The sequence below is a fragment of the Thalassophryne amazonica genome, chromosome 15, assembly GCF_902500255.1.
Source record: "Thalassophryne amazonica chromosome 15, fThaAma1.1, whole genome shotgun sequence".
Lineage (NCBI taxonomy): Eukaryota > Metazoa > Chordata > Actinopteri > Batrachoidiformes > Batrachoididae > Thalassophryne > Thalassophryne amazonica.
Window position 1 is genome coordinate 71,264,266 of NC_047117.1, and position 27,655 is coordinate 71,291,920.

At 40.8% G+C, this 27,655-nt stretch overlaps 1 protein-coding gene across 5 annotated transcripts in view; it reads right to left on the minus strand.

The window, feature by feature from the left end:
- Positions 1 to 27,655, minus strand: part of camk2d2 (calcium/calmodulin-dependent protein kinase (CaM kinase) II delta 2) — a 124,800-nt gene that overhangs the window by 2,379 nt on the left and 94,766 nt on the right. For 2 of the 5 annotated variants that reach the window (XM_034188593.1, XM_034188594.1), the window contains exons 13-19: positions 25,929 to 25,969; positions 24,084 to 24,143; positions 14,855 to 14,899; positions 14,599 to 14,647; positions 5,347 to 5,367; positions 4,975 to 5,050; positions 4,798 to 4,892 (exon numbers count right to left, since the gene is read on the minus strand). In XM_034188593.1, coding sequence (XP_034044484.1) covers positions 4,798 to 4,892; positions 4,975 to 5,050; positions 5,347 to 5,367; positions 14,599 to 14,647; positions 14,855 to 14,899; positions 24,084 to 24,143; positions 25,929 to 25,969 — 387 coding nt within the window. The remainder of the gene's footprint in view (positions 1 to 4,797; positions 4,893 to 4,974; positions 5,051 to 5,346; positions 5,368 to 14,598; positions 14,648 to 14,854; positions 14,900 to 24,083; positions 24,144 to 25,928; positions 25,970 to 27,655) is intronic. The other 3 variants (XM_034188595.1, XM_034188597.1, XM_034188596.1) reach the window with 3 other exon arrangements.

A 27,655-nucleotide genomic window follows, 5' to 3' on the forward strand; every position in this document is an offset into this window, starting at 1 on the left:
GATTGAGGTTTCTGGGACATATCTGCTTTATGTGAACTATTTTTACCCTGTCTGATGACACTCTGCCATTTATAGCAGTTATTAGTCATGTGGATGTTTTTGCACCAAGGTTAGTCCATTACGGTTTCCGTGCTCTTGTACAGTACCAACACAAATTAGCTGTTCTGACTGATGATTAATATAGAACCAACGATGTCGACTACGAATACATCACTGGTCCCTTCATGACGATCGATCAGGCACAGTCCACAGCATTTAGTGCAAGTGCATTTGGGGCGTGTCTGTCCCTACATTAGCATTTAAGTGGATCAAAAGCTGACAGAAACTTAAATGCAGGTTGCACTTAGTGATCAAAATAGTCATGGATGTATTTTGGACATAACGTATAATAAACCAACCAGATTGCTCGTTGCCTCTTAAACACAAGTATACCAGCATTAGATGCACTATTATCGGGGTATCGAGGTGGGGGGTTACTGGCAGTCCATGCATAAGGCACAGCTGGTTAAGCTGGTGTTTCAGACAGACCTCACATGCACAATGCCCAAATGAATGGAGTGAAAAAGTTTTCAGGAGATGCCACACTGTGATACCTGCATCTCCTTAACAGTAAGATAAAAACTGTTCACTCTAAGTCTAATGCTTGTGCCACACAGTTGCTGTTTGACATGGAGTGAGAGAGTTTTGTGTGAATAGTGTGTTTTTGTATCAAAGTCTGATTTGTTCTACATCTTAATGATGTGCTAACAGCAATCTATGTTTTTGTTTAAAAAAAAAAACATATTTGAAGTCCAGAACCCCTATGAAAAGTGACTCCCCCTTGCTGACCCATTTCAGTCAATTTGTTGGTAGAATCATTTTTACTTTAGCCACATTATTCAGTTAGCCTGTACCCCAACCCTGGCAATCCTGCACTACAACCAGCATCAGCAATATTTGCAGTTTAGAAAGGGAAAACAAATAACAACTGCAAACTATTGCATCATACCCCACTTTCCTTTGATCCAAACCACATTTATTTTACAAGTCTACACATTTTGCTCTGCAAAACACATAAAATGTAGAATAAATTTTGTAGTTATTGACAAAACTGTTCCAGCCGCCAGTCTGCTCTGTGTACACCTGATTCCGTCAGGTCTCTGATGCCAAGTAGAATAGGTCCTGATTAGTACTTGACTGGAAGACTGCTGAGGAAGACCAGGGGCTGTGTGTGTTTCTCCACAGGCAACTGGAGCTGTGTCAGGAAGGGCATCCATCATAGTTGGCATAGGCCATATAGATGGTCACCTAGGGCATCACCTGCTGGAGAGAGCACTGCAGCAAGTCCTCAAAAATAAATGAATAAATTAATGAATGAATGAATTAGAGAGCTCCAGCAGAACAACATGAAGGAGGAGTGGAGTGGGTTGAGAACCATCACTGGTCATGGTAAGAAGGCAGACCAGATGATGGAAGGAGACCTATGTGAGGCCAATGAGCCTCGCTTCTCTTTAACAGGTTTGACTACATGGACTCTGCCCACCCTTCCCTCAGCTCCTCTCATTGCTCCCCCTCCTGTAATTAATAAGATACATATCGAGAAGAAATCCCACTCAGCCATGACAAGTCCCCACACTGTTGTTATAAGGCAGACAGGTAGACGGTTAAGATAGACCGGATTTGGATAAGATTTTATTGCTAAATTATAGTTTTATGTTGTCTGTCTTGTTTTCACATTCTGCTCTATAAGGCCCATTTTTACCTAATATAAGTACAAAGTATTCACTGACCATAGCACCAATTGCATTTATGTTGTTGAAAAAAAAGAAAAAAAAAATATTCATTGTCACTGGGACTGACTGAGTTAAACCTGCACTGGAGCTTTTGTGTTCTGTTTTCATATAATATTGCACCTTTTTATTCTTCAAATTGTAGGAGCTGTCAGGACTTTCTAAAATAATTGCACAAAATTTGAACAGGCTGTCTGGTTTTATTTTGTTATTTCATTTTATTTTTAAAAATTGTATTTATGTTATGTTAGCATGTGTTTGTTTGTGTTTGTATGTTTGACCAACAATTAAACCTTTAACGTCTGTCAAAAGGCTGTTGTCCATTAATATTTGGGGTGGTGTGTGCACGCAGGCGTGGGGGACGGTGCCCAACCATAATCTTGCCTAGGGCACCAAAATGTCTAGAGTCAGATCTGGCATCCATCATAAAACTTTTGCCAAATCCCGATGCAGATCTGTAATGGATCCGTGGTATCGACCCTGCTCAAAATGGGATCAGCAAAAGACAAACACCACTAACAAAACTGCTCCAAAAGGTCCTGTTGAACATTGTTTAAGGATCAGAACGTTCACTCCAGAATTCCCAACTGGACGAGTTTGTCCACTTTTACCAGCCAATATTTCTACCAAGTTAAATTAAATTGACGTTTGGTTTGTGCATCACTTTAAGAAATGCAAACTTCTGTCGACTGTCTGGCTTCTTAAAAGCGTTTTAAAATGTAACTGTTTTAAGATATGATAGTGAAGCTGATGTCTGCATCTTATGCATATTTTTTTCTGCTCTGATGTTCCTCACCTGTGTCCTGTTGATTGATTATCTACATGCTTCGTCCACACAGCTGCCACTTATTGTCTCATTATACTGCCTCTATATATTTTTGGCTAAATCCTCAAAACTGTTGGTTTGCTTTGTTGTTGTGTGGATATTTTTTTTTTTTTTTTTTTTTTTTTGCATCAGTGTGTGAAATGTTGTCAGTGGAGTTGGTGTTGTAACTTTGAATTTAGTGTAATTTATTGCACTCGGTTCCTAAGTTTGGTTTATTCTGTTGTTTTAACCAGCTGAGCTTGAGATCATTCAGATATTCCACACAAATATCTAATGTAACATGAATAAATATGATATATATATATTTCGTATACACAAAAACCATAAAGACACTGCCTATACACACATTAACGAAGCAACAGTTCATGTGTAAGTTATTGGCACAGTGTCTGAAAGTTGACTCATATGACATTTCCTGCACATGGTTATGATGTAAATTTAATTCTCCAGGTGTTCGATGAGATTCAAACAAAAAGACTAAGAATAAACGCCTCAAAGTGTTCACTTTTGCAACTTGTAAATTACACACAGAGCTCTTTGGGGACACTGTGCCGGGGGCCAAATTATTTTATGGCACATATAGTTTAAAGCTTCAGAGTAGAGATGGGGAAAATAGTGAGTGGATGTAAAAGGACAAACGTTTTTTAATCCTCTCTACTACACCTTTTTGTAGGAGCTTCAGACTAATGGCTCAGAAAAAATGTTAAATGCTCAGAACAGCAATAATACGAACAAGCATTTAAAACTGTGACAGATCCTTTTAGTACTTAGCGCTCACGTCTGCAGAGTGACACATAATTTCGCTCACTGTGTGTCTGAGCGGCTCTGTTGCCAGGGTAACTAATGAGAGGCTGCACACATCCTCATGAATACACTTATAGACATGAATAATATCTTGGACAAATTCACAAATGAAGGCCGTAGATCAGTGTTTAGTACATCACCTGCATGCAACAGTCTGAAGGCATCTCATAGCTTCAGCTTTCTCATCCGTATGTGCAAGTCTAAGGTCAATTTCTGTGCAGACAGGCTCCCATGGACCCCATTCACTGTGTACCTATCTTGACCATCTCTCTTTCTGCAGGGCTGTGTGCACATATAACTGTGTTTTACAGCCTCAAGTCTTCTTGAATATGATGCTACAAGCTTGACGCACCTATCTTTTGGCAGTTTTGTCCATTCCTCTTTGCAGCACCTCTCAAGCTCCATCAAGTTGGATGGAGTGCGTCAGTGCACAGCCATTTTCAGATCTCTCTAGAGATGTTCAATCGGATTCAGGTCTGGGCTCTGGATGGACCACTCAAGAACATTCACAGCGTTGTCCTGAGGCCACTCCTTTGATAGCTTGGCTGTGTGCTTAGGGTCACTGAAAGATGAACTGTCACCCCAGTCAGAGGTCAAGAGCGCTCTGGAGCAGGTTTTCATCCAGGATGTCTCTGTACATTTCTGCATCAGGTGGACTTCAATTAAGCTGTAGAAACATCTCAATTTTGAGCTTCATGGCAAAGGGTGTGAATACTCATGTACATGTGAGGTTTTTTTAATCTTTAATAAATTTGCAAAAATCTCAAACATTTTTTCACATTGTCATTATGGGATATTGTGTGTAGAAGTTTGAGGGGGAACAATGAATTAAATCCATTTTGGAATAAGGCTGTCACATAAAATTTGGAAAAAGTGAAGCGCTGTGAATACTTTCTGGATGCACCGTAGTTCATTTATATGTAGAAATGTTGTGTGTCACTCACTGACAGACACACCTGCTCCTAATCCATATTTAATCCAGCACACACTAACATCTATTCCAGCAGGTGGCAGGCATGCCTATGGGATATTCCACAAGTAAAAGAAAGTTACTCTTTTTTTGATTGATATGGTGCATCAAAGTTTACTCAGTTTGGAACAATTTATCCTCATTGTGGGTCCTTTTCAGTTGATGAGTTACTAGATAATAGCATGTATTGTTTTATGAGTTATAGTGTTGACAAACTGGAGGGGATGATGGACTTTATCCATCAGTTTATCCATCTCTAACTATTCATTTACTGCATTTTAGAAGATATGTTTGGGCTTTTCCAAAGTTTGGGAAAATCTGCTTTGGAACATCATCTTGTTTCTGCTCCTCTGCATGTCTGAGAGCGTCTGTGTTAATGAAGCTGTTACCCCTTTTGCCAAAGTTGGACTTGACGTTTGTCAACTCACCGCTCTCAAAGTAAAACCGATGGAAATCATGACCCTCAACCAGATTACCGAGGGCCTCTGGCTCAAAAGAAGTCAAGCTGGGATCACAAATTTTCCTAAAAGATGACACAACAAGTGAACAAATCAGTGCATCCACCTCAGTGTGATCAAACAAACTAGTCAGAGCAACAAACTTACGCATAGGCCTCAAAGTCGCCGTTATTTATTGACTCAATCAGCTGCTCAGTGACTTTGATGATTTCTTGTTTGCGAGCTACAACAGAAGATCACACAATGTCAGAACATCATGATTAAAAAAAACTGTCAAAAGACATCACATTGATTTCTAAAGGGTGCTATTGTGTGATTAAGCAGGACTTCAGAGTTATTAGAAATGGAAGGTTCTCAGATATGTCACAGAATTTCTGCTGTTTTATGAGTAATTAACAGCCTCCCATGACTAATAGTGACATCAGGCAGGGAAATGCAAACCAACAATGATCAGAATGGACAAAAGCAAAAGATGCAGTTCTACAAAAGTGGTTTTAACTGAGGAATGGTGACAGTTACCTTTATTGGTATTGGTGCAGGCTGGGGGATATTGAAAAAAAAAATACTTAAAATTTGTGCAACAAAAGTCATGTTTTATAGACGAAAATAAAATAACCAAATTTCTTCGCTTTTGCACCCCTCCCCGACATGCAAAACCATTTCCCTTCTGCATTATTTCACCATCAGATGGAAAATGCTGAACTGTTTATAGGTTATTTAATTGGAGTCAAAGGTAAAAACAGGAATTTCAAATTCAAACTTGGGGTCTGTGAGTAATTTAAACACAAAATGCAGCCTCTCGCTTCAGTGAATACAAAGAGGCTAGTGGGTGAAATTTGGTTTTTGGCAGTTACCATGGTAACAGTTCCTTTTTCTGACAAAATGTTCCATGAAAGCCTCTAGAAAATTGTGTCTTGCAAATAATGTGAGATGAAAACCAAGACCCTACAACCAGCTGGTGCGGCAATATGAGCTCATGTCCTTGGAAGCACACACAGAAAACACGTGGCATGTAATGCAGCATGTTTTCTTTTTCTTTTTGTACATCTTTGTTTTTGTTGTTTTTGAATTTGTCATGTTTTTTTATTTGTCCTTGTATTAGTGGGGTCACCGTGCAGGTTAATTAAACAACCCTTTATCATCAGTGCTACTCACATCAAGTAGCCACAACTATATGCATATTCTGATTGCATGCATGTAACAGAGCAGCAGATAACTGAAACAATCCTTCAAATAGTGACACAAGCACCAATTTTGAGACAAATACTCCTTAGACATTACTCTTTAAAAAAAAAACACTGGCCACCTAAATTTTCAATAGGCGGCCAAGTAGGTGTCAACAAAGAATTACACAGGGGTCAAAACTTAAAAATGCTCCAATCATATTGATCATAAAGATTCCAAAATGGTATAGTTTGGAGTTTCTATGACTGAATGTTATGCAGTAAAAACAGCAAGAATGGTAACAAAGATCAATTTCAGTTTGGACAGGGGCCAAAAGTTAAAGTTGCTCCAATTTTAATTAAAAAAAAAAAAAATGATGGAAATTATTGGTTGAGCTAATAACATTAACAAATGCAATAGCTTTGACTGTGCTGAATCCTTGGTCTGCAAAGTAAAGGTCAAACAATGTCTACGTGCATTGGATTCTGACATGTGACCATACGTTACCCCGTAACATGATCACGAAGCATGACACATGGTGCAAACTATTCATTTTTCAACTACAGGTGATCTCATACAGATCAAGTGTTTAGAGGACTGCCTTGCTTCAGTGAAAAGCTGGATGTCCAGCAATTTCTTGAATTATGTCAAGAATGAAATCATGGTCCATGCTCCTGCAAAACATAGGCATCAGTTTGAACAGCTAATGCTTAACCTAGATTGGTGTGTTATACATCATAGTGATAAAGTGAGGAACCTTGCGGTGATTTTGGATCCCACCCTATCCTTTGGCCTACACAATCACTAGGACTGCTTTCTTCCAATTTCATAACATGGCGAGGATTTGTCCCACTCTGATCCATGTGTTTCTCTTCTAGACTGGATTATTGCAACGTCCTATTGTATGGCTTACTACAGTCCAGCATTAGAGGTCCCCAACTGGTTCAAAATGCTGCTGCTAGAACTTTGACTAGAAGCAGAAAGTTCAACCACATTACACAGATTTTGGCCTCCTTTCATTGGCTTCCCGTCTCTGTGAACTCTGATTTTAAGGTTTTGCTGCTAACTCATAAAATCAGTCACGGACTAGCGCCTCCCTACATCGTCGACCTAATTAAACCCTACACACATTGGCCCGTACTCTGTGTTCTCAGGATGCAGGACTGCCATGCATTTCTAAGGTTATAAAAAAAAGTCAGTAGGCCACAGCGTGTTCTGTTATCGGATGTCTGTCCTGTGGAATGATCTCCCTGTCAGATTCTGTGGAGACATTAAAGTCCAGACTAATCTGCCAACTCCTGGAGATCTGTCTTAACACCACGTATTTCCTGTTTAGGGGGAATTACTACAGGCAGATCCATGGTTGTGCGATGGGGTCTCCGGTATCCCCCATTGTGGCCAATCTGTACATGGAGCGAGTGGAGAAGACAGCCTTGACGTCGTTCACGGGCATCTCTCCCAGTCACTGGTTCAGATATGTCGATGACACATGGGTTAAAATCAAGCAACAGGAGGTCGAGGACTTTACAGAACACATCAATTCGGTGGATTCCAATATCGAGTTCACACGTGAGGATGCCAGAAACAACCATTTAGCCTTCTTGGACTGTGATGTTACGATTGGAGAGAACAGGCAGCTCCAGACAGAGGTTTACAGAAAACCCACTCACACTGACCAATATCTGCTCTTTGGCTCAAACCACCCCCTTGAACATAAGCTCGGGGTGATCAGGACTCTTCAACACAGAGCCCTACAGGTGCCTACAACTGCAGAGGGAAGGGATAAAGAACAACAACGTGTCCGGAAAGCCCTCACAGTATGTGGGTACCCATGATGGTCCCTGAACAAAGTGCAGAAGTCCCAGAGAACAAAGAGACCAGATAGACAGGAGACAGAGACAAGAAGAAGAGGAGTGTCTCTCCCTTATTTAGCAGGAGTAGGGGAAAAACTACAGAGGATCTTCAGACAGCACAAAATCCCAGTTTACTTTAAACCGGTTAACACCTTGAGACAGAAATTAGTTCACCCTAAGGACAGGATCCCTAGTTACAAACAGAGCAATGTAGTGTATTATATCAGATGTCAGGAAAACTGTAATGAACACTACATAGGTGAGACTAAGCAACCTTTAAACAAGAAGCTATACCAGCACCGCAGAGAGGTCACCAGTGGACCTCAGTCTGCAGTTCATCTCCACCTGAAAGACACTAACCACACGTTTGAGGACAAGGAAGTTAAAATCTTAGCCAGAGAGAAGAAATGGTTTGAGAGAGGTGTCAAGGAAGCATTCTTTGTAAAACAGTTGAAACCCAGCCTTAACCAGGGGGCGGGTCTCAGACACGCTTTGTCCCCTGTTTACAATGGGGTACTCAGGTCAAAGCAGTTTCAGTCTTTTGTTCATGGTAATGAGTCATTCACGTCATCAGGAGAATCGTCAAGGGAGCCATCAGGGGAGGCTTCCATCCCATCATTAGGAGAGTGCTAACTAGAGCACAATAGGTGCTAATTAGAGCTGTTGTTTAGTCACTAGCCTATAGCAGTCAGCCTCTCGGTAGGAGGGGTCTGGTTAGGTTAAAAACTCCAGCTTTTGTTGGCTTCTGGTTTATTCTTCTCTACAAGAGTCAAGACAGAAGTCAGACTACCAGAGCAAGAATTTTAGCTGAGGAAGCTTCTGTGATTTGAAGCGAAACATCCTCACGTCAAGCAACCCAGTCCAGTCGAAGATTCAAGCTTCTCTACTATCCAGACTAAAGACTAATGTATTTTCCCTCTCATATGTCTAGCATGCTGCTGTAGTATGGAATTATGTTTCTACTCCTTTTAAATCATATTTTTACCAATGGAACGGGTCTCAGCCTCACTATATCTAAATTCTGGGTCTGTGAATGACACACAGGCCTCGCTGGCAGTGAAAGAGTTTGGAATGTCCCTGCTTTGTTGATTTACTGCTGATAAACTAATGCTTTAAGGTACCGTTATCTTTGGCCCACTGATTCTCTTTTTCTTTCTGTCCGAGTTGCTGTTGCTGGGATCACAGAGGCTGGCACTGCTTCCAGTGGACCAGACTAATCTGGCACTGGTGGTTGACATCTGCTTCCAGAAATATTCAAGAACTGAACCTAAAGACTCTGCATACAGATGAACCATTTCTATCTCAATAACTGACCGTTTGTTTTATTCCTCCAACTTTTGAAAAAAAAATTTGAAACTGTTAGAATGGCCCAAGCAGTGGGTTACCCCTCTGAGTCTGGTCTGCTTGATGTTTTGTCCTCAAACACCCTGGAGGGAGGTTTTCCTTACTACTGTCACCTGTGCACTTGCTCAGGGGGTTAGCCCAATCACACTCACTCATCTTCAGCCGCTTATCCAGGACCGGGTCGGGGGTTAAACAATTCCAGCAGAGGACCAATTTCAATTGACTCCAAACTTCCCTTTCCCAGGCCACATTAACCACCTCTGACTGGCGGATCCAGAGGTGTTCTCAGGCCAGTGTAGAGATATAATCTCTCTACCTAGTCCTGGGTCTTACCCAGTGTCTCCTTCCAGCTGGATGTGCCTGCAACACCTCCCTAAGGAGGCGCCCAGGGGGCATCCTTACCAGATGCCCGAACTACCTCAGGTGGCTCCTTTCAACAGGAAGGAGCAGTAGCTCTACTCGGAGCTCCCCACGGATATCCAAGCTTCTCACTTCATCTCTAACAGAGACACCAGTCACTTCCCTGAGAAAACCCAATTCAGCCACTTGTACCTGCGATCTAGTTCTTTCGGTCATGACCCAACGCTCATGACCATAGCTGAGAGTAGGAACAAAGATTGACCAGTATGGAGAGCTCTGCCTTTAAATGTAGTTCTTCTAACTCTAAGTCGGCTAACATTTTTATGAATAATGTTTAATGGTCAATATTTGTAAACAGTGGAGCTTACACATTAATCTAATAAGTGAAATTGACACACTGTGTGAAGGCTACAAGTGTCATAACGAGGAAATGGAGGAGAAGGAAGTCCATCCAGAGTAAATAAATAAATTAGATTATTAAAATGGTTTTCATGTGCTTTTTTAAAATTTCTTACTAATTTAATACTTTCTATACTGGGAATAAACTGTATTTTTAATGTAAACTGCTGTTTAATTTCATTTGTTCATTTAATTATTTATGCATATCTTGATCCCCATCTGAGCTTGGCATGCTAATCCTTTGTTGGAACCTTCAAGTTTACGCAACATTTTAAAATTTCAGATAGTTAGGTCTGTTTTTTGTGATTTTAGAGTCAAATAAATAAATACAAGACCCATGCCAAAGCTAAATTAATGTCATAAATGATCATGGTTATTGGTAGCTAAATGTTTAGCATTATTACAGCTAACTTTTCAGTTAGCAGGTGATTATCAAAGCTAGCTTTTATACAAGCTGTGTCCATCAGTGGAAAAAAGTATGACTGTTCAGACAGTGAAGGATACTCGACACGAGGAACAGAAATACGGGGCTAGAAAACAAAAGTTTGATTTCAGTGGAAAGGTGGTGCCAGTGTACGTTTACAAGAAAAAGAAAAAAAATCGGTATCTAATATGGGATTTGAGGGTCTTTTCCTCTACGGAGTAGAAGGGGTACAAACGGGGCATCTCCTCCCCTGTGGACAAACTTACTCTGAACCAAAGAGGTGGGAAGCTGCCTAGGCTCAAACATTTGTGAGGAACGGCTCTTCGAGCTCAAGATAGCGCTCGCTGGAGTGTGGATGGCTGGGAGAGGGTGTGTAAGAGAGATCAGGGTAGTTTTAAGGGTTTTGGATGGTAATGTAAAAAAATAAAAAGTCAGCGTCATGTGCCTTAAATACGAAAAACATGAAGGAGCATACGAGGAGGGCAGAACGGAGAATTAACAGGACTGGAGTTTGCGAGAGGAGTTACACAACCAGAGAAAAGATGAAGAAACAAATTATACAACTAGAAGTACTCAGAGAGTGCAAACCTCCGCCAAGGCCATGGGGTCACTGACGCCATAACATCTACACGCGGTGGAATCATTGAACCTAAAAAAGTCTAACAATGATGTTTGCTCAGTAGTAAAAAAAGTTTCATCTGCTGTGACTGGATAGCATGTATCCTTAGCGCTTGGCATCACAGTTTATTGCAACTTGCACCTTTCCCAGAAGCTACTGTCATCTGAGCACTGATATTGATATTGCATGTGCTTATAGACAAAAACAAATAAGAAACAAAATTCAATTTATTATTCAACTAAACTGCAAATATATGAATTTTTTAACATTTATGAAACACTTCTCTAAACAAGGCCATAGGGTCACTGACCCTAAAAAGATTCTTTTTGTCTCTTTCTCTAAAATTGTATATAATAATCATTAGATTATTAATATATAAACAAAAATAAATTTAAGAAATATTACAATTTGAAAACAAATGCTTTTAAATGAATGAAATAAATGAAATGAAAATGAAAATGATGACAGCTGCAACTGCTTAATGCTAACTTTTAACATTGAAAATGCGATAGACATGCTAACACGTTAGCATCGGGATCAGGATCGTGATCCAGATCACCACTAAAATTTAATCACTTGTTCCTCTTGTCATTTCCAACCACTCCACAAAATTTCAACAAAAATTAATTTAAGAAATATTACAGTTTGAAAACAAATGCACCCAAACGTGATGACAGCTGCAACTGCTTAATGCTAACTTTTAACATTGAAAATGCCATAGACATGCTAACACGTTAGCATCGGGATCCAGATCGTGATCAGGATCACCACTAAAATTTAATCACTTGTTCCTCTTGTCATTTCCAACCACTCCACAAAATTTCATCAAAATCCGTTCAAAACGTTTTGAGTTATCCTGCTGACAGACAGACAGACAGACAGACACGTGACCGAAAACATAACCTCCTTGGCGGAGGTAAAAAACACTGTTGAAGGGATCAATCGAAGGTCAAAGTTCAGGACAAAATACTGGAATAACATCAAGTCAGTGATGTTATTCACTGGAATAACATAAAGCCAAACTCAGACGAGATGTTTTTAAGAAAAAGTTACATACTTCAACATAACTAGAGGTGTTACCCAATAGCTGCCCAGATACGTGGTTTACACTCAGGTATTAAGTATGTTTGTTTGAAAATGATGACTCCAGCAACTACTAACAGCTAATGAGAGCAAAAACGAAAGGTTGAACCGTAGTGGTCTCAAAGCAAAGCTTCCACAAGCTGAAGGTCTTTATAGAGTTATTTCATAAAGGCCAAATGTCAAGATCGGTATCTAAGTCAAAAATCTACTTTCTAGCCTCAGTGGATATTGAGGTACAGCAGAAGGCAATTTCATTGGGGTCAAAGATCAAATGGAAATTTTTCAATAAGTTTCTGTTCAAAATCACTTGAATCAAAAAGAAGATTTGGGTGACTATTTTAAATCTAAAGCCTGCTGTCTAGATTCAGTGGTTTCCAAGTTGGGGAATTTTGGATTTTTTTTTTTTTTTTTTTTTTGGTCGGTACCATGGAAACACCACATTTTGACCGTGTTTCATTTGAGCCTATAGAAGGCTGTATCTGCAAATAATTCTTCACCAAAATCAAGTTTATTTCTTCAATAGAAAACTATTTCTGCTTTTGTCACTAAAGTCCTTGGAAGGACAAACACAGAGGATATAGAACATTACTCCCATGAACTCATCACAGTTGTTCAACCTGTCTCAGCTGCTGTGGACGCTTAAAATGCCAGATTCCTCCCCGTTCGTTCACACCATCTGCATTTTTTGTTGACTATCAGACTTTTGTTTGCTGTTTCTGATGTTTATGCACTCAGTTGTTCATTTTTGCCCCAGATAGTTTTTTTAAATCTTCAATGTAATGCTTCAGCTTTTGTGTAATTTTATGTTGGCAATGTTAACATGTTAGCAAGACTCGTAGCTTAACTAACACAGTCCACTGTTACTGAGGCAGTAACCTGATCCACCAAAGCCACCCATCAAATAAAACCACCACTCTGTTAAAAAAAAATATGCTTTTAATAACAGCTGAACCAACAATAAGTTGGTTTCACTCCTCCAGCCAATGCAAAGGAGATGTATCGGGTTATTTGGTCACGTAACTTTTAGTCAGGATTCTGACATTTTGCTGATTGGCTAAGACACGCCGCTCTCTGATTGGCTGCAGCCTTTGTTTACAACGTTTCAAACCTCCAAATGTTTTCGGTTGCCGTGCGAATTCCAGACACACAAAGCAAATACCTGGTTTCCATTTTGGTTTGACAGGGGTGAGATAAACTCCCACCCCCCGACATTTGCGACATTTTGCAACTAGTTTGTCTCACTTTTCAAGTCTTTCGGTTTGTTTTTCACATTTTCGGCGATTACGGCACAGCCAATCACATAGCTTGGTATGATAGCCAATAGCGGCAGACGTATCAGATGGACCAATCACAGCCATGTTTTGAAAAACATGCTACCAGTCTCTTTGTATATAAGAGACTGTGGTATCAGTGCTAAACCAACAGTTGCCTGTTAGTGTAACGGAGGCCAGCAGGTGTCGCTGTGCAGATGCAGTTAGTAAACCTCACTCCCAACAGCTCAAAAGGATTCTCTGGTCACAAGGCCAGAGCCCTGGGTTTTAGCCTTCTGGTTAGAGAGTCCGACTTCCATGCCAGGGATCGTGAGTTTGCGTCCCGAGGGGAACAAATGGGCGGAGTCATAACAACACAGCGCCGCTACATTAGCTTTGTTCAGGGCAGCGATAGGGGTGTGTTTGTACCATACAGGTCTTGCGGGGTCATGCCTACACGGCCCCTCTTCATCCAATTACAGGCTGGCTGTTGAGCCATTTATAGCATAACAGACTGCCATAGAATAACAAATGTGAATATCCTTTATAAATACATAATAAACCGTATTTTAAATATCCCTATAAGGAGCCCAGCGTTCCAAGCTATCAGCACATCAAACTTGGTGTGGATAGAATCAAAACTGTAGAATTGTATGAGCATCACACATGCACACCCGTGTTTGTAAGATTTTAATTTATCATGTCTTGTACCTGGTGTTCTTTGTATGAATCAAAAACACTCGTTTCCGTAACACCCCGTGCATCCACATACCCTCTGTGTCTCATGGCAACAAAGTCAAACACACCACTAATCTTCAGTTTGTGGGTACTTTGAGATGAGGATGTATTGGTTAAAGATGTAGACCCGTTTTGATCTTTCAAAGAATTGATCAAAAAAATACCTTTTGGTTCGTGTATGTATGTGTGTGTATAGACACACAAACACACACACACACAAAGTCTAATAAGCTGTGAAATACTGAGGTACTGAATGACTTCAATTTACTGTTGTAATACATTTTTTAAAATGTATTGGTTTAAAATTACATATTGTGTCTGAAAAGTTATGAAAATGAGAGGAATTTTTTTTTTTTTTTTTTGGACGTTTTCCTGCCAAATGTCAGTCATCGTCTGATTATAGCACAACATGACTGAAACAACTTAACTTGTTAACTTAACTTACTTTGAGCACTTCAGAGTTCGATCTTCTGAACTCTTACAGTGTTAAAATGAAATGGGGGGGGGGGGGGGGGGGCAAAAAACGAGTATCCCTACCTTTTACATCCTCGTCCTCGATGGTGGTGTTTGCGCTCTCAACAGACTCCTTGTATTTGGAATGACAGAATAAAACTTTGGTTTGAAATAAAATCAAATGTTTTTTTGTTTTGTTTTGTTTAAATCTCAAATGATTTTTGAGATACTGGCATGTTTTATGAAAAGTTATAACATCATTTGATGATAAAACAGTTTGTGAATGAACAGGGTCAACATGTTCCTGAGTGTGACATGAGTAATTATGCTGTCATGATACCTTGTTTCCGTCCACAGGGTTGTGGATCACAGTCGTCTGTGGCTCCTAAAGAGAACAAATGAAGGAGAACCTGAGACAGTTTTTGACTGAAGGAGGCCAAAAATGTTAAAATGGTGCAGAGAGTGTGAAGAGGTGAAAAACAAGTCTGCGTGAATAGAGTTTTGAAGATGGTCTACCGCTCAGCTTTACACTTTTATTTGCATCTGTTTAAATTCATGAACAGAAAATCAATCATTGTTTCAAACCAAATGTCATTTTGTAAAGGAAAAAAAAAGTGGTCCAGCTTTGGAAATATGAGGATTTCTAGACACTGTCTTGGCCTCTAGCCGTCAAGAGTTATGAATTTTATTGATTGATCGATAGATTTGGGACTGAATTTTGGGACTGAATTCATGAGTGTCTGTCTGATATATATTTGGGGAAGAAAATTAAGCAAATCAAAAAACTTGGGAGTCTAATTTTAGCACAAAACGTGCTCTTGTGCCTCATTTGTCACTGATATAGTGACATAATTCAGAAATAAATGCAAAATAACGATTTTTATCAGCATAATATTTCCTTAAATATCCAAATTAATGGAACAACAGACATTCAGAAAATGTACGTTGTACATTTATTGGCACCTGATTGATGAAGTTTAAATTTGTTCCTCAAATTCCACCTATGCTGTATTCACATGACCCATATGAATGGTTTTACTGCATAAATGTGGCTGATTTCTCACCATTTCATCTTCAGAATGGCAAAGACAACTGTATGAGAGCATCAGTTACGTTATCCAAGAAAAAAAAAGGCAATGGGCAAAGATCTTAAAATCTCGAAGATGTTTCACAGTAATAAAACTGTTAAGACGCTTCCAAGATTTAACACAAAGAAGAGACACATTTAGATAAGTTTGCTCAGTTTTTGGATTGTGGAAGGTGGAGAACACACACCACATAGACTATCTAAGTGGGTCCAGGTTTGACCTGGATAAATCTGAAGTGGTGGTTTCAGGCTTCGTACACAAAACCAAACTGGGCTCCACAGGCACAAGACAAGGACAAAACTATTCAAATTAAGGTAAAAGAAGGCAAAACTGTTTGCAAAGTCTTTCAGTATTTCTGAGAATATGTTGTGTGTTCTGTTCAGTTCTGTGGAAATGCAACGCATCTTTTTCTTTGGGGCACTACATAAATAAATCCCATATGGAAAAAGAACACCAGACTAGAGCCCGACCGATATGGATTTTTTGATGCCAATAACGATATTTGGATGAAAAAAATGCCGATATTCGATAACTCGGCTGATTTGCCAATAAACGATATATCAGCCAATATTATTTATTTATTTATTTTAATGAATAAAATGTTCTTTTTTGGACCCTTAACAAAAAAGGTATGAGCTAAAAGCTGAAATACAATTTACACTGTTATGTGTCGGACGCAGCTCGGAGAACCGACCAGCGTTTGAAGGACCCAGTATGAAATAAGCAGAGCACGGTTCAAAGGCTAACTGAATTTAATACATAACAGTGATAATAACAAAAAGGTGCGGCCTGGCGTGGTGCGCTCCCAGCAGCGCTAACGGTCCGGAGCCAGAAGCTGTTTCGGACCCAAGGACCCCGCCGACACCTCCCAGGTGGCCGCAACAACCGAGTCTGTGAAAGAAGGAACCATTATGTGAGTCCACACTCTACACACAGAACACTTAAAAGGTGTACAAACAGCAAACACTTCCTGGCTTGATTACTGATCAGCTTCCCAACCTGCAGGCATGGAACATCCAGTTCACAAAACTCCACCGCAGTGGAAGCTGATACATGACTAACAAACAGCTCAATACAATAAGGTGTGAGGGACACCACATTTACTGACTGTATAACTGTTAGTCACAAAATCTAACGTACCTCAGGAAGTGTGCTGACGAGCGTGAGACCTCACCCCCTCCTCTTTCACAGACTGTGCATCAAACCTGGACGTTCTCAGCATCCGCTGTTGATGAGATGGCTCCCAAGACGACGATCTCACCCGTCTGGTCACAAGGTCGAGTCTCTGGCAAATACACACTGTGCACTCCAGTCTTAAATGCCAACATGTTCCACTCCATCCAGATGCACCACAGCTGTGAGTCCTGACGAGTCGCAGGTGATCAGGGTGAGGTCCTGACAGCCTCAGCAACACAGCCACTCAGTCCCAAACGCAAGCCACCTGGGAGGAAACCAAAAGACAAACAAACCGGCAGCCAGGCCCCCCCAGCCATATAACATACACGTTATTTACAATTTAGTAAAGCTTGGTCCCAGCTGCCGTATACGACGGCGTCGGCCCCAGAGGATTAATGATGAACAGCAGTAATTCCCAGAACCCTTCTGGACGACCAGTGAATCTGAATGTTTCAACCTCTTAGCAGTAAATGAAAGTTTTTCATGCTAGAAATAAGGTCAACACAACGTGGGCTTAATAAAAAGCGTGACCGACGCAATGGAGCACATTTGACACATTACTACATAAACTGAGTTAATTAAACTGAGTTGAACTGAAACGGGAGAAATGTGGGGTGAATGTAATCGCAAAGTTATTACAAACAACATCCTTATAAACTTACTTGTATGCTTTTGTCAGCCGATCAGTGCAGTGTGACAGCGAACTACGGGGGCCGGTGATGAACACATTTAAGCAGGGGTGTAAGCAGCTCTCAGTTGAATGGAGTCAACGCTCCATCTACTGGACAAACGGTGCAAGGACATTTTACATTGCCGACACAAACATTATTTCAGTAACTGTTCTGTTGATGAAAAATTATTGGCGTTCTATCAGCAAAATTTTGGCCGATAGTGAGTACTTTGAAAAGGGCTTATATTGACCGATAATCTTGGCCGGCCGATATATCGGTTGGGCTCTACACCAGACCTGCAGTAAAACATGGTGTAGGTTCTACTGTGCTGTGGGGCTGCTGACACTGGAAACACTCAACAATGGGATGTTGAAACTGTAAAAATTGCTTCAATATTTTAGGGGATAAAGTTTGCTCACTGTCAGAACACTTCTTCAGATGAAGAGCTGGGGCAGCACGGTATCTTTGTGGTTATCACTGATGCCTCACAGCAAGAAGGTCATGGGATCACTTCCCATCTGGTCCTTTCTGTGTGGCATTTGCATGTTCTTCCTGTGTCTGTGTGGGTTTCCTCCGGGCACTCTGGTTTCCTCCCACAATCAAAAACACGCTTATTTAGGGTCTGCTCCTTTCTCTGCCCCTGACCAAAGCAGGGTCTCTACATCTGGATTTGGTCACCGGGTGCCAGACTATGGCTGCCCACTGATCATAGTGGTTGGATTGTGTCTAACTGTAATTAGGATGGTTAAATGCAGAGGACAGATTTTGTTGCATGTATGTACAATGACAATAAAGGTCCTTCTCCTTCAGCAGGACATCGACCCAAATCACACATCCAACAGCAGAGAATAGTTGAAGGGGAAAGTATGGCCTGCTTTAAATAAGCCAAAGATGAGTCATGATCTAAATCCCACTGAAAACGTCCTGTAGAGATCTGAAATCTGCCGCTGCAAAAACAATTTCCTGAAACTTAAAAAGAGCAAAACGACCAGCAGATGGGTGCAAGGAGCTTCTAGATTCTGTAAACACATATTCATGAAGGGTGCCAATAATTGTTGAGTATATTTTGTTTTTGTAATTTTATTATTATGCAAGGGTTTTTTTTTGTTGTTTTATTTTTCGTACAATGACCATAGACATTCAATTAAATATTAACATTGTTTGACACCAACATTAAAACTCTCCTCCTGAGATAAAGCACAGCATCCATGAACTTATTAGTTCAGTACGAGGTCTGTCCATAAAGTATCAGACCTTTTTATTTATTTTTATTTATTTTTTACACTACATGGATTTGACTCATATGTTTTCACGTCAGACAAGCTTGAACCCTCGTGCGCATGCGTGAGTTGTTCCACGCCTGTCGGTGACGTTATTCACCTGTGAGCACGCCTTGTGGAAGGAGTGGTCCCGCCCCCGTCATCGGACTTTCATTGTCTGGAAATGGCGGAATGATTTGGGGGGTTTTTCCATCAGAATTTTTTCAGAAGCTGTTAGAGACTGGCACCTGGAAACCATTCAAAAAATTTATCTGGCTTTCGGTGAAAATTTTACGGGCTTCACAGAGAATAAGGACTATTACTACAGCTTTAAGGACGGCCCACAATGGCGCTCGGCGTGCCGCGTTCAGCGTGCCGCGCTCCGAGCCGCGACGACAGGCACGAATCACCGGATTATTTCTAAACGGATGGCTGTGTGGAGTTGGGACCGTCGTGTGCACTTTCTCTGGTTATCACAAGAGCTGGACATCAACCATTTTCCGGCAGATTTCACTTTTAACAAGAGATTTTGTCGTGGAAAGCCACGCGGAGGCTTTGTGCGTCAACGACCGATTCGCTGATCGAGCGAGACAAAGAACGCCTCCGTTTTGGCATGTCGCAACTTGTCCTCTAACACGCCGAAACGGAGGCGTTCTTTGTCTCGCTCGAACAGCGAATCGTTCATTACGCACAAAGCCTCCGCGCGGCTTTCCACGACAAAATCTCTTGTTAAAAGTGAAATCTGCCGGAAAATGGTTGATGTCCAGCTCTTGTGATAACCAGAGAAAGTGCACACGACGGTCCCAGCTCCACACAGACATCCGTTTAGAAATAATCCGGTGGTTCGTGCCTGTCGTTGCGGCTCGGAGCACGGCGCGCCGAGCGCCATTGTGGGCCATCCTTAAAGCTGTAGTAATAGTCCTTATTCTCTGTGAAGCCTGTAAAATTTTCACCGAAAGCCAGATAAATTTTTCGAATGGTTTCCAGGTGCCAGTCTCTAACAGCTTCTGAAAAAACTCTGATGGAAAAAAACCCCAAATCATTCCGCCATTTCCAGACAATGAAAATCCAACGACGGGGCAGGACCACTCCTTCCACAAGGCGTGCTCACAGGCGAATGACGTCACCGACAGGCGTGGAAAAACTAACGCATGCGCACGAGGGTTCAAGCTTGTCTGACGTGAAAACACATGAATCAAATCCATATAGTTTAAAAATAAAAATAAAAAGGTACGATACTTTATGGACAGACCTCGTATGTGATAGATAAAAAAAAAACACATTCTTTTTCATCTGCCTTTTTTTCTTTCCTGTCCTTGTGGTTTATCTCTTCTTGCTCGTCTCTCTTTTTTCTTTTTTTTTCTTTTTTATTCTCGTTTTACTGGACCTCATCAGTGTTCTGCTGTATTAATCCAATGTGTGTGCTTTTGAGGAACTGATCCTGATGACCGGCTCAGTTGTTGTAATCACTGATGCAGATTACATTAGGTTGTAACATCAGCAGCCTGTTTGTGTGTAATGGAGAGAGAAAAGAAGAATGCGTGTGTTTATGCGTAATCAGCGTGACGGGCTGACAGCTGCTGATGTCATGCACAGCAGCAGATGCAGCCTTGTGCTGATTGCCGTTATCAGGCATTAGAAGCAAACGAACAAGCTGCAGAGTGTTTGTGAATGCAAGATCACGAAGAACCGACATCCTCAGAGTGAGGCCATGCACAGGCAAGCTGAAGACAAAACTTAGGTTCAAAGCCAGCTTTGGTGAAGCTCGTGTCATGATATAGGAGCAGCTCATGCATGATGTGCAGGATTTATTTATTTTATTTATTTATTTTTGAGGAGGAGGAGGAGGAGAGGTAGAGGTTGTCCCAATTACAGACTTAAGCCCAGTACAAACATGTGGCTAAACGTGACTATGAAGCATGCAGAGCAAACTCAAAATGCTCGAGACAGTCTATGCGTGCTCTGATAATTCAGATGAGTCAACACTTTGATCTGAATTATAAATACATCATCTTCCAGGGTTTGCTACTTCAATTATTCTGGAACCAGACATGCTGCTGATGCTCCCTACACCCTGTTTCATTCAGGGATAGCCTCGAACCTTCAAATAGAGACACATGTTTCACCACAACTCACACTGACCAAAACGTTCAGCACAAAACTCTGTGTTCTTTAGTGGCACGATACTTACTCAATTAGGATAACTTTCTACAATTTACACTCAACAAAAATATAAACGCAACACTTTTGGTTTTGCTGCCATTTTGTATGAGATGAACTCAAAGATCTAAAACTTTTTCCACATACACAATATCGCCATTTCCCTCAAATATTGTTCACAAACCAGTCTAAATCTGTGATAGTGAGCACTTCTCCTTTGCTGAGATAATCCATCCCACCTCACAGGTGTGCCATATCAAGATGCTGATTAGACACCATGATTAGTGCACAGGTGTGCCTTAGACTGCCCACAATAAAAGGCCACTCTGAAAGGTGCAGTTTTGTTTTATTGGGGGGGGATACCAGTCACCATCTGGTGTGACCACCATTTGCCTCATGCAGTGCAACACATCTCCTTCACATAGAGTTGATCAGGTTGTCAATTGCGGCCTGTGGAATGTTGGTCCACTCCTCTTCAATGGCTGTGCGAAGTTGCTGGATATTGGCAGGAACTGGTACACACTGTCGTATACGCCGGTCCAGAGCATCCCAAACATGCTCAATGGGTGACATGTCCGGTGAGTATGCCGGCCATGCAAGAACTGGGACATTTTCAGCTTCCAAGAATTGTGTACAGATCCTTGCAACATGGGGCCGTGCATTATCCTGCTGCAACATGAGGTGATGTTCTTGGATGGCACAACAATGGGCCTCAGGATCTCGTCACGGTATCTCTGTGCATTCAAAATGCCATCAATAAAATGCACCTGTGTTCTTCGTCCATAACAGATGCCTGCCCATACCATAACCCCACCACCACCATGGGCCACTCGATCCACAACATTGACATCAGAAACCCGCTCACCCACACGACGCCACACACGCTGTCTGCCATCTGCCCTGAACAGTGTGAACCGGGATTCATCCGTGAAGAGAACACCTCTCCAACATGCCAAACGAAAGCGAATGTGAGCATTTGCCCACTCAAGTCGGTTACGATGACGAACTGGAGTCAGGTCGAGACCCCGATGAGGACGACGAGCATGCAGATGAGCTTCCCTGAGACGGTTTCTGACAGTTTGTGCAGAAATTCTTTGGTTATGCAAACCGATTGTTTCAGCAGCTGTCCGAGTGGCTGGTCTCAGACGATCTTGGAGGTGAACATGTTGGATGTGGAGGTCCTGGGCTGGTGTGGTTACACGTGGTCTGCAGTTGTGAGGCTGGTTGGATGTACTGCCAAATTCTCTGAAACGCCTTTGGAGACAGCTTATGGTAGAGAAATGAACATTCAATACACGAGCAACAGCTCTGGTGGACATTCCTGCTGTCAGCATGCCAATTGCATGCTCCCTCAAATCTTGCGACATCTGTGGCATTGTGCTGTGTGATAAAACTGCACCTTTCAGAGTGGCCTTTTATTGTGGGCAGTCTAAGGCACACCTGTGCACTAATCATGGTGTCTAATCAGCATCTTGATATGGCACATCTGTGAGGTGGGATGGATTATCTCAGCAAAGGAGAAGTGCTCACTATCACAGATTTAGACTGGTTTGTGAACAATATTTGAGGGAAATGGTGATATTGTGTATGTGGAAAAAGTTTTAGTTCATCTCATACAAAATGGGAGCAAAACCAAAAGTGTTGTGTTTATATTTTTGTTGAGTATATTTCAAATCTATATGTAAGTGTGCACAGTATGTTTTCCTTTTAAAATAAATAAATTTGCGATTTTTACCACATAGTTAGTCACAAGATAATGCTGAATGATTAGAATCTGTTCAAGACCCAGTCAAAATGTCAATGCTAATATGACCGTAGGACCTTTGTGGCCGGGACGGCAGTGGGATCGAACCCTGGACTGTTCGCACTAAAGGCCAGAACTCTAACAGGTCAGCCAAAGGGGAATTCCCCATTAGCCAAACTAGCGGGAACGTCTTTTCAATCCGGACTTCATCTTGCTACACTAATATAAAGCTAGTTCAGCTAAAAAACTGAATATTAAACGCATAACTGACTCTACTGCTTAAAAAATATAAAGCCAACTGAATCTCTAAAGAAAATTTAATCTTTCTTTTTTAAACTGAACAGAAAGCTAACTTATAGATAATATAAAGACAATGAATCTTTTAAAAATACCAGCTAAATCTAAAGCTAGCAGAATATATACAAAGCTAACTGATTGCAAAAAAAAAAAAAAAAAAAAAAAGACACTGGATGAAGCTAACTGAAACTCTAATTAAACCTTTTAGAAATCAAATATAAAGCTAACATATTAGTTAACTCTATAAAAATCCAATTGAAGCTTTTAAATACTAGTTCAATCAAAAGCTAGCTGAACAAAGCTCATTTGAATATTTAAAACTGAATTCGAGCCAACTGGAAGGTTAATTAATTCTTTAAAAACTGAATGTAGAGCAAACTTATAGTTAACTAAATATAAATCCATCTGATTCTTGAAAACATTTTTAGAGCTATTTTTAAGCTAGCTGAAGCTATTAACCAATTTAATTGTTTTTACTGAATAAATCTGACCTGAAAGAAATGTAACATAAAGTTAACATAAAGCCAACTGAATCTCAGAAGTACCCGCTAAAGCTAGCTAAATGCATAAACTAATTGAATTTTATGAAAGCTGACTAAAGCTAACTGGAAAACTAATTAACCCTTTTCAAATCGAATATAAATGTAACTGAATTTATGAAGTCAACTGAATCTTCAGGAAAAAAAGAGATAAATATAGCTGAATCCATAAAGTTAAGCTGTACGAATCCATAAAGTTAAGCTGTACGAACTACAATGTAAAAACCTGAAACAAAATGAGGCAAATCTCAAGCTAACTGGAGCAATGGCTGAGGTGTTGACCTTACGCTGGATATTTAATCTTTTTTTCTTTTTTTTTTAAGGACTAAAACAAATCACGGTCCAAAATTTACTGTAATAAGTATTTTCTTGGTACAACAGAGAAATGCATACAAAAAACGCTATCCAAAATAAATGCATTTGGTTATTTATTGTTTTTGGGACGTTTTGTGTTTTACGTGTTTGGTATTTTTGTATGTGCTTACATTAAAGATGAGCTCAGTCAGGTTTTATCTACGTGAACCTGTAACCCCCTAATGAGGGCTGAGAACTGAGGAGGTGTCGGGGTTATGTGGAAGGAGGTGCGAAGGTATAGATGGTTGCGTGTGTGTGTGTGTGTGTGTGTGTGTGTATACCAGTGCAGGGGCGGGGCCTGTGTCTTTTGGACTGGTCACTGTGTTGGCTTTGTTGTTGACCTGCAGGGGGCAGTGTAGAGGGGACATGACACACTTTTCAGACACATCCAGCCTGACTGTGCTGCGTTCCACAGTGATTATCCCACAACATGTGTGCCAAAGATTTAAGCATTACAATGTTATCAGCTGCGAAGTGTTTGGAGAATGTGTCTGAAAGTTCAAGGTTGAAGGGATTGGAGTATTTTATAAAAACAGATTAGGCAGTAAGACAGTTACACTCCACTGCGGATTGAGTACGTTCTCTGCAGCATACGCTGATCTGAGAGACAACTGTGGTCGCTGCATTTCATGGTCAAGCAAAAGGCAGCCTCTGAAACTAGATGATTGCTTAAGTGATGCAAACACAAATCAATCTGTGATTGGTCAGTTGAAGTGAGAAGGAAGTAGGACTGAAGATGTTCTTGTGAGTGCACCAGAAATCTTAGCACAAGCAAAAATCAATATAACACACCCCCATCTTGTAGTTACCAAACAAGCTAAGGCTAACTGGCTAAAGTTTGTTTGGGTGTTTGAATATTTATTCAGACTGGGCGGTTGCTGTATACAGGCTAATGAGTGCTAATTAACACTGGGGTGGGTATAATCCCCAGCTGGTTTGGGAACGCCTCGGAATCTCCAGAGAACAATTACAGGATTTGGCAGAGGATAGGAAGTGAGGGACGAGCTGCTTGGTCTGCTGGCACCGTGACCCGGATAAGTGGTAGAAAAGGATTGAATGAATAGATTAGTGCTAATGGTGCTAACATACAAACTCAATCGCACTGAAATGTCACAGAACAGAAATACTGGAGCACCGACTTCTTAGATGGTGTATTGGTGAAATTAACCATGCAGTAAGCCATATTACCATAGATGGATAGATAATGGATAATGGTCAAGTCCGTAACAGTTACCTCTATGCTCGAGGCCTCGACCTAGCATGTTAGCTTTCACTCAAAGCCACCATATCCCTCATTATTCATAACTTTATGGATTAAAGTGGCTTAAATGATGAGTTATATGTGAAATTATTAGCAACAGCTTCATTTTCTGAACCTCAAGTTGCCAACACCTTTTCTTGAGTCTTAATGGCTTCTATTATTTTGGCTGCACATAAAACAGTTTGTTGAGATGGGTAATCCATCAAAGTGGCACTAATGTCTACGAGTATTTTTGTTGTTTATTCATTTATTTATTCATTTTAAGTGTTGTGTGCAGCAGCAATGATGATGATTCTGTGTGATGCGTTCATGTGCTGTGGTCTGTTTCTATATGGCAGTGGCCGTTTGATGTAGAATCATAAATTTTTCTTCTTTTCTTGTTTTGTTTGTTTTTCTTCTTTTAGAAAATGGGCTGACACAGCTGAGGGATAATCTCCCTGGAATGGACCTGACAGCCTGACACATTGCAGGGCTGACTACGATCCAAACACAGTGACACGGATTCAGATGCTGTCAGCAGCGGTCCAATCTCAAATCTCCACTTACATGTAATACAGGAAAACATATTTAATGATTTAAGAGTGCACACATGTAAACACATGCTCACACAGGAACATATGCTGATTTCAGATCGGCCCCAAACACACACACACACACACACACACACACACACACACACACACACACACACACACACACACACACACACACACACACACACACACACACACACACACACACACACACACAGTAACTAGAATACAAAACTGTCCCTGAATGATTCTGTTTCACAATGCATAATAATAATTTGACATTCCAACAGACTAATGCAAAAAAAAAAGCTTCACTGTGCAAAGTAACTCACCTTAACACCATCCGGCTTCTTGTTTAGCAAACTTTTGGCTGCTGCAGAGGACAACAGGAAAAAAAAAAAACACTTCAACTTTGGAGCTCACAAATAGAATTCGGAAGCTAAACTAACATGCAACAAGCAAATCTGCAAACTGTGCTTATTGTCATATGCAAGGTGCAAAACTGAAGGCGATGCAGCAGTTGCATCATCATTTGTGCTGCATGTGTACACAGTAAAATCAAGTGTTAAATTAACACTGACAGTGTTCATAGGACCATATGTACAATGGCAATGTTAATTTAACACTGTCATTGTTAGTTTTACACTGGTGGTGATTTTACTGTGTAGGTAGGTCCTCATACCTCATACACATGTGATGAAATGGACAACCTACCTTCAACAAAGATACCGTGTTCTTTAGTGTGTTTTAACGCAGACATACACACACGGTGTACCCCTCCTCTCTCTCTCACCTTTTATATCTCACTGAGCAAAGAACTGCATGCTGCTTTGTTTAAAATATAAATTCTCAGTTTATTTTCAAGCATGAGTTCTATCATTGCTCTTTCAGATACAAAGTACATTATCTTCATGCATATGCAATTCCTGTGGGAGTCTTGTAGCCTAAACATTGCCGTTTATTAGCTGTGCACAACCCCGCCCGCTTCCCTGTCATCCCGAAAAATCTTACCTCAAACGGATACCACAGTCACAAGACAAGAAGGAAAGAAAATTGAAAAAAGATGAATAACGAGACATTTTACAGGAGAATGAAGGAAAACAGGAACAGGTCAAAGGAAACTGATGCCAAAGGTGTACAAAAAGAGTGCAAGAGAGAGAGGGTTTATGGGAAATTAACAGCTATATGGGCAGAGTTTTTTTTTTTTTTTTTTTCCTGTGTGGAAAGGTCTCTGTTCTGCAGCAGAGAATCACAACACCTTCTCATCCCAGGTTGACAGTTACTGATGCTTTTGACATTTTCTTGCTAATGGATGTAGAAGGTGACCTTCCCTCTCTGACAGGTGTCTCTATGGTGACACCAAGGATTTTCCTACACTGAGAGTAATCTAAAGATGTGGTGATGTTTTCTTGCCATCTGCATTCATGATTTTCTTCATCCTTTTTTCCCCACAGAGCAGTCAGTGGGCTCGACATCACACTGACTGCCTGACTGCAACATGTCACTTGTGAGCAAGATAACTTCAACTGTATTGGCCCAACTGTCATCAGATTTGGTATATGCATGTTATGCATAGTGACCCAGAGAAACCTATTGATTTTTAGGGGCAAAGGTCAAGGTGACTGTGACTTTGTACAGAAATTGTGAGCACAGTAACGTCTTTCATCATTGCCTGATTGCCATCAAACTTGGTGTGTGTGTGTGTGTGTGTGTGTGTGTGTGTGTGTGTGTGTGTGTGTGTGTGTGTGTGTGTGTGTGTGTGTGTGTGTGTGTGTGTGTGTGTGTGTGTGTGTGTGTGTGTGTGTGTGTGTGTGTGAGATAGGTATGGTGACCCCAAGAGGGCTGTTACTGTTGGTGATAAAAAAGTGAAAGGTCCAAGTCACCGAACGGAAATTTGTAAAAGCCTTCGACAGAAAGGCGTCACTGTCAGCATTTGTCCAGGGAGCCATGGGTCAGTGCAGATGATGACCTTGTTTATCATTAAGGATAAGATGATTGACTCTAAGGATGGTAATTATAGTCAGCTGTAGTAGCATGTGAATTTGTGTAATGCGGAAAA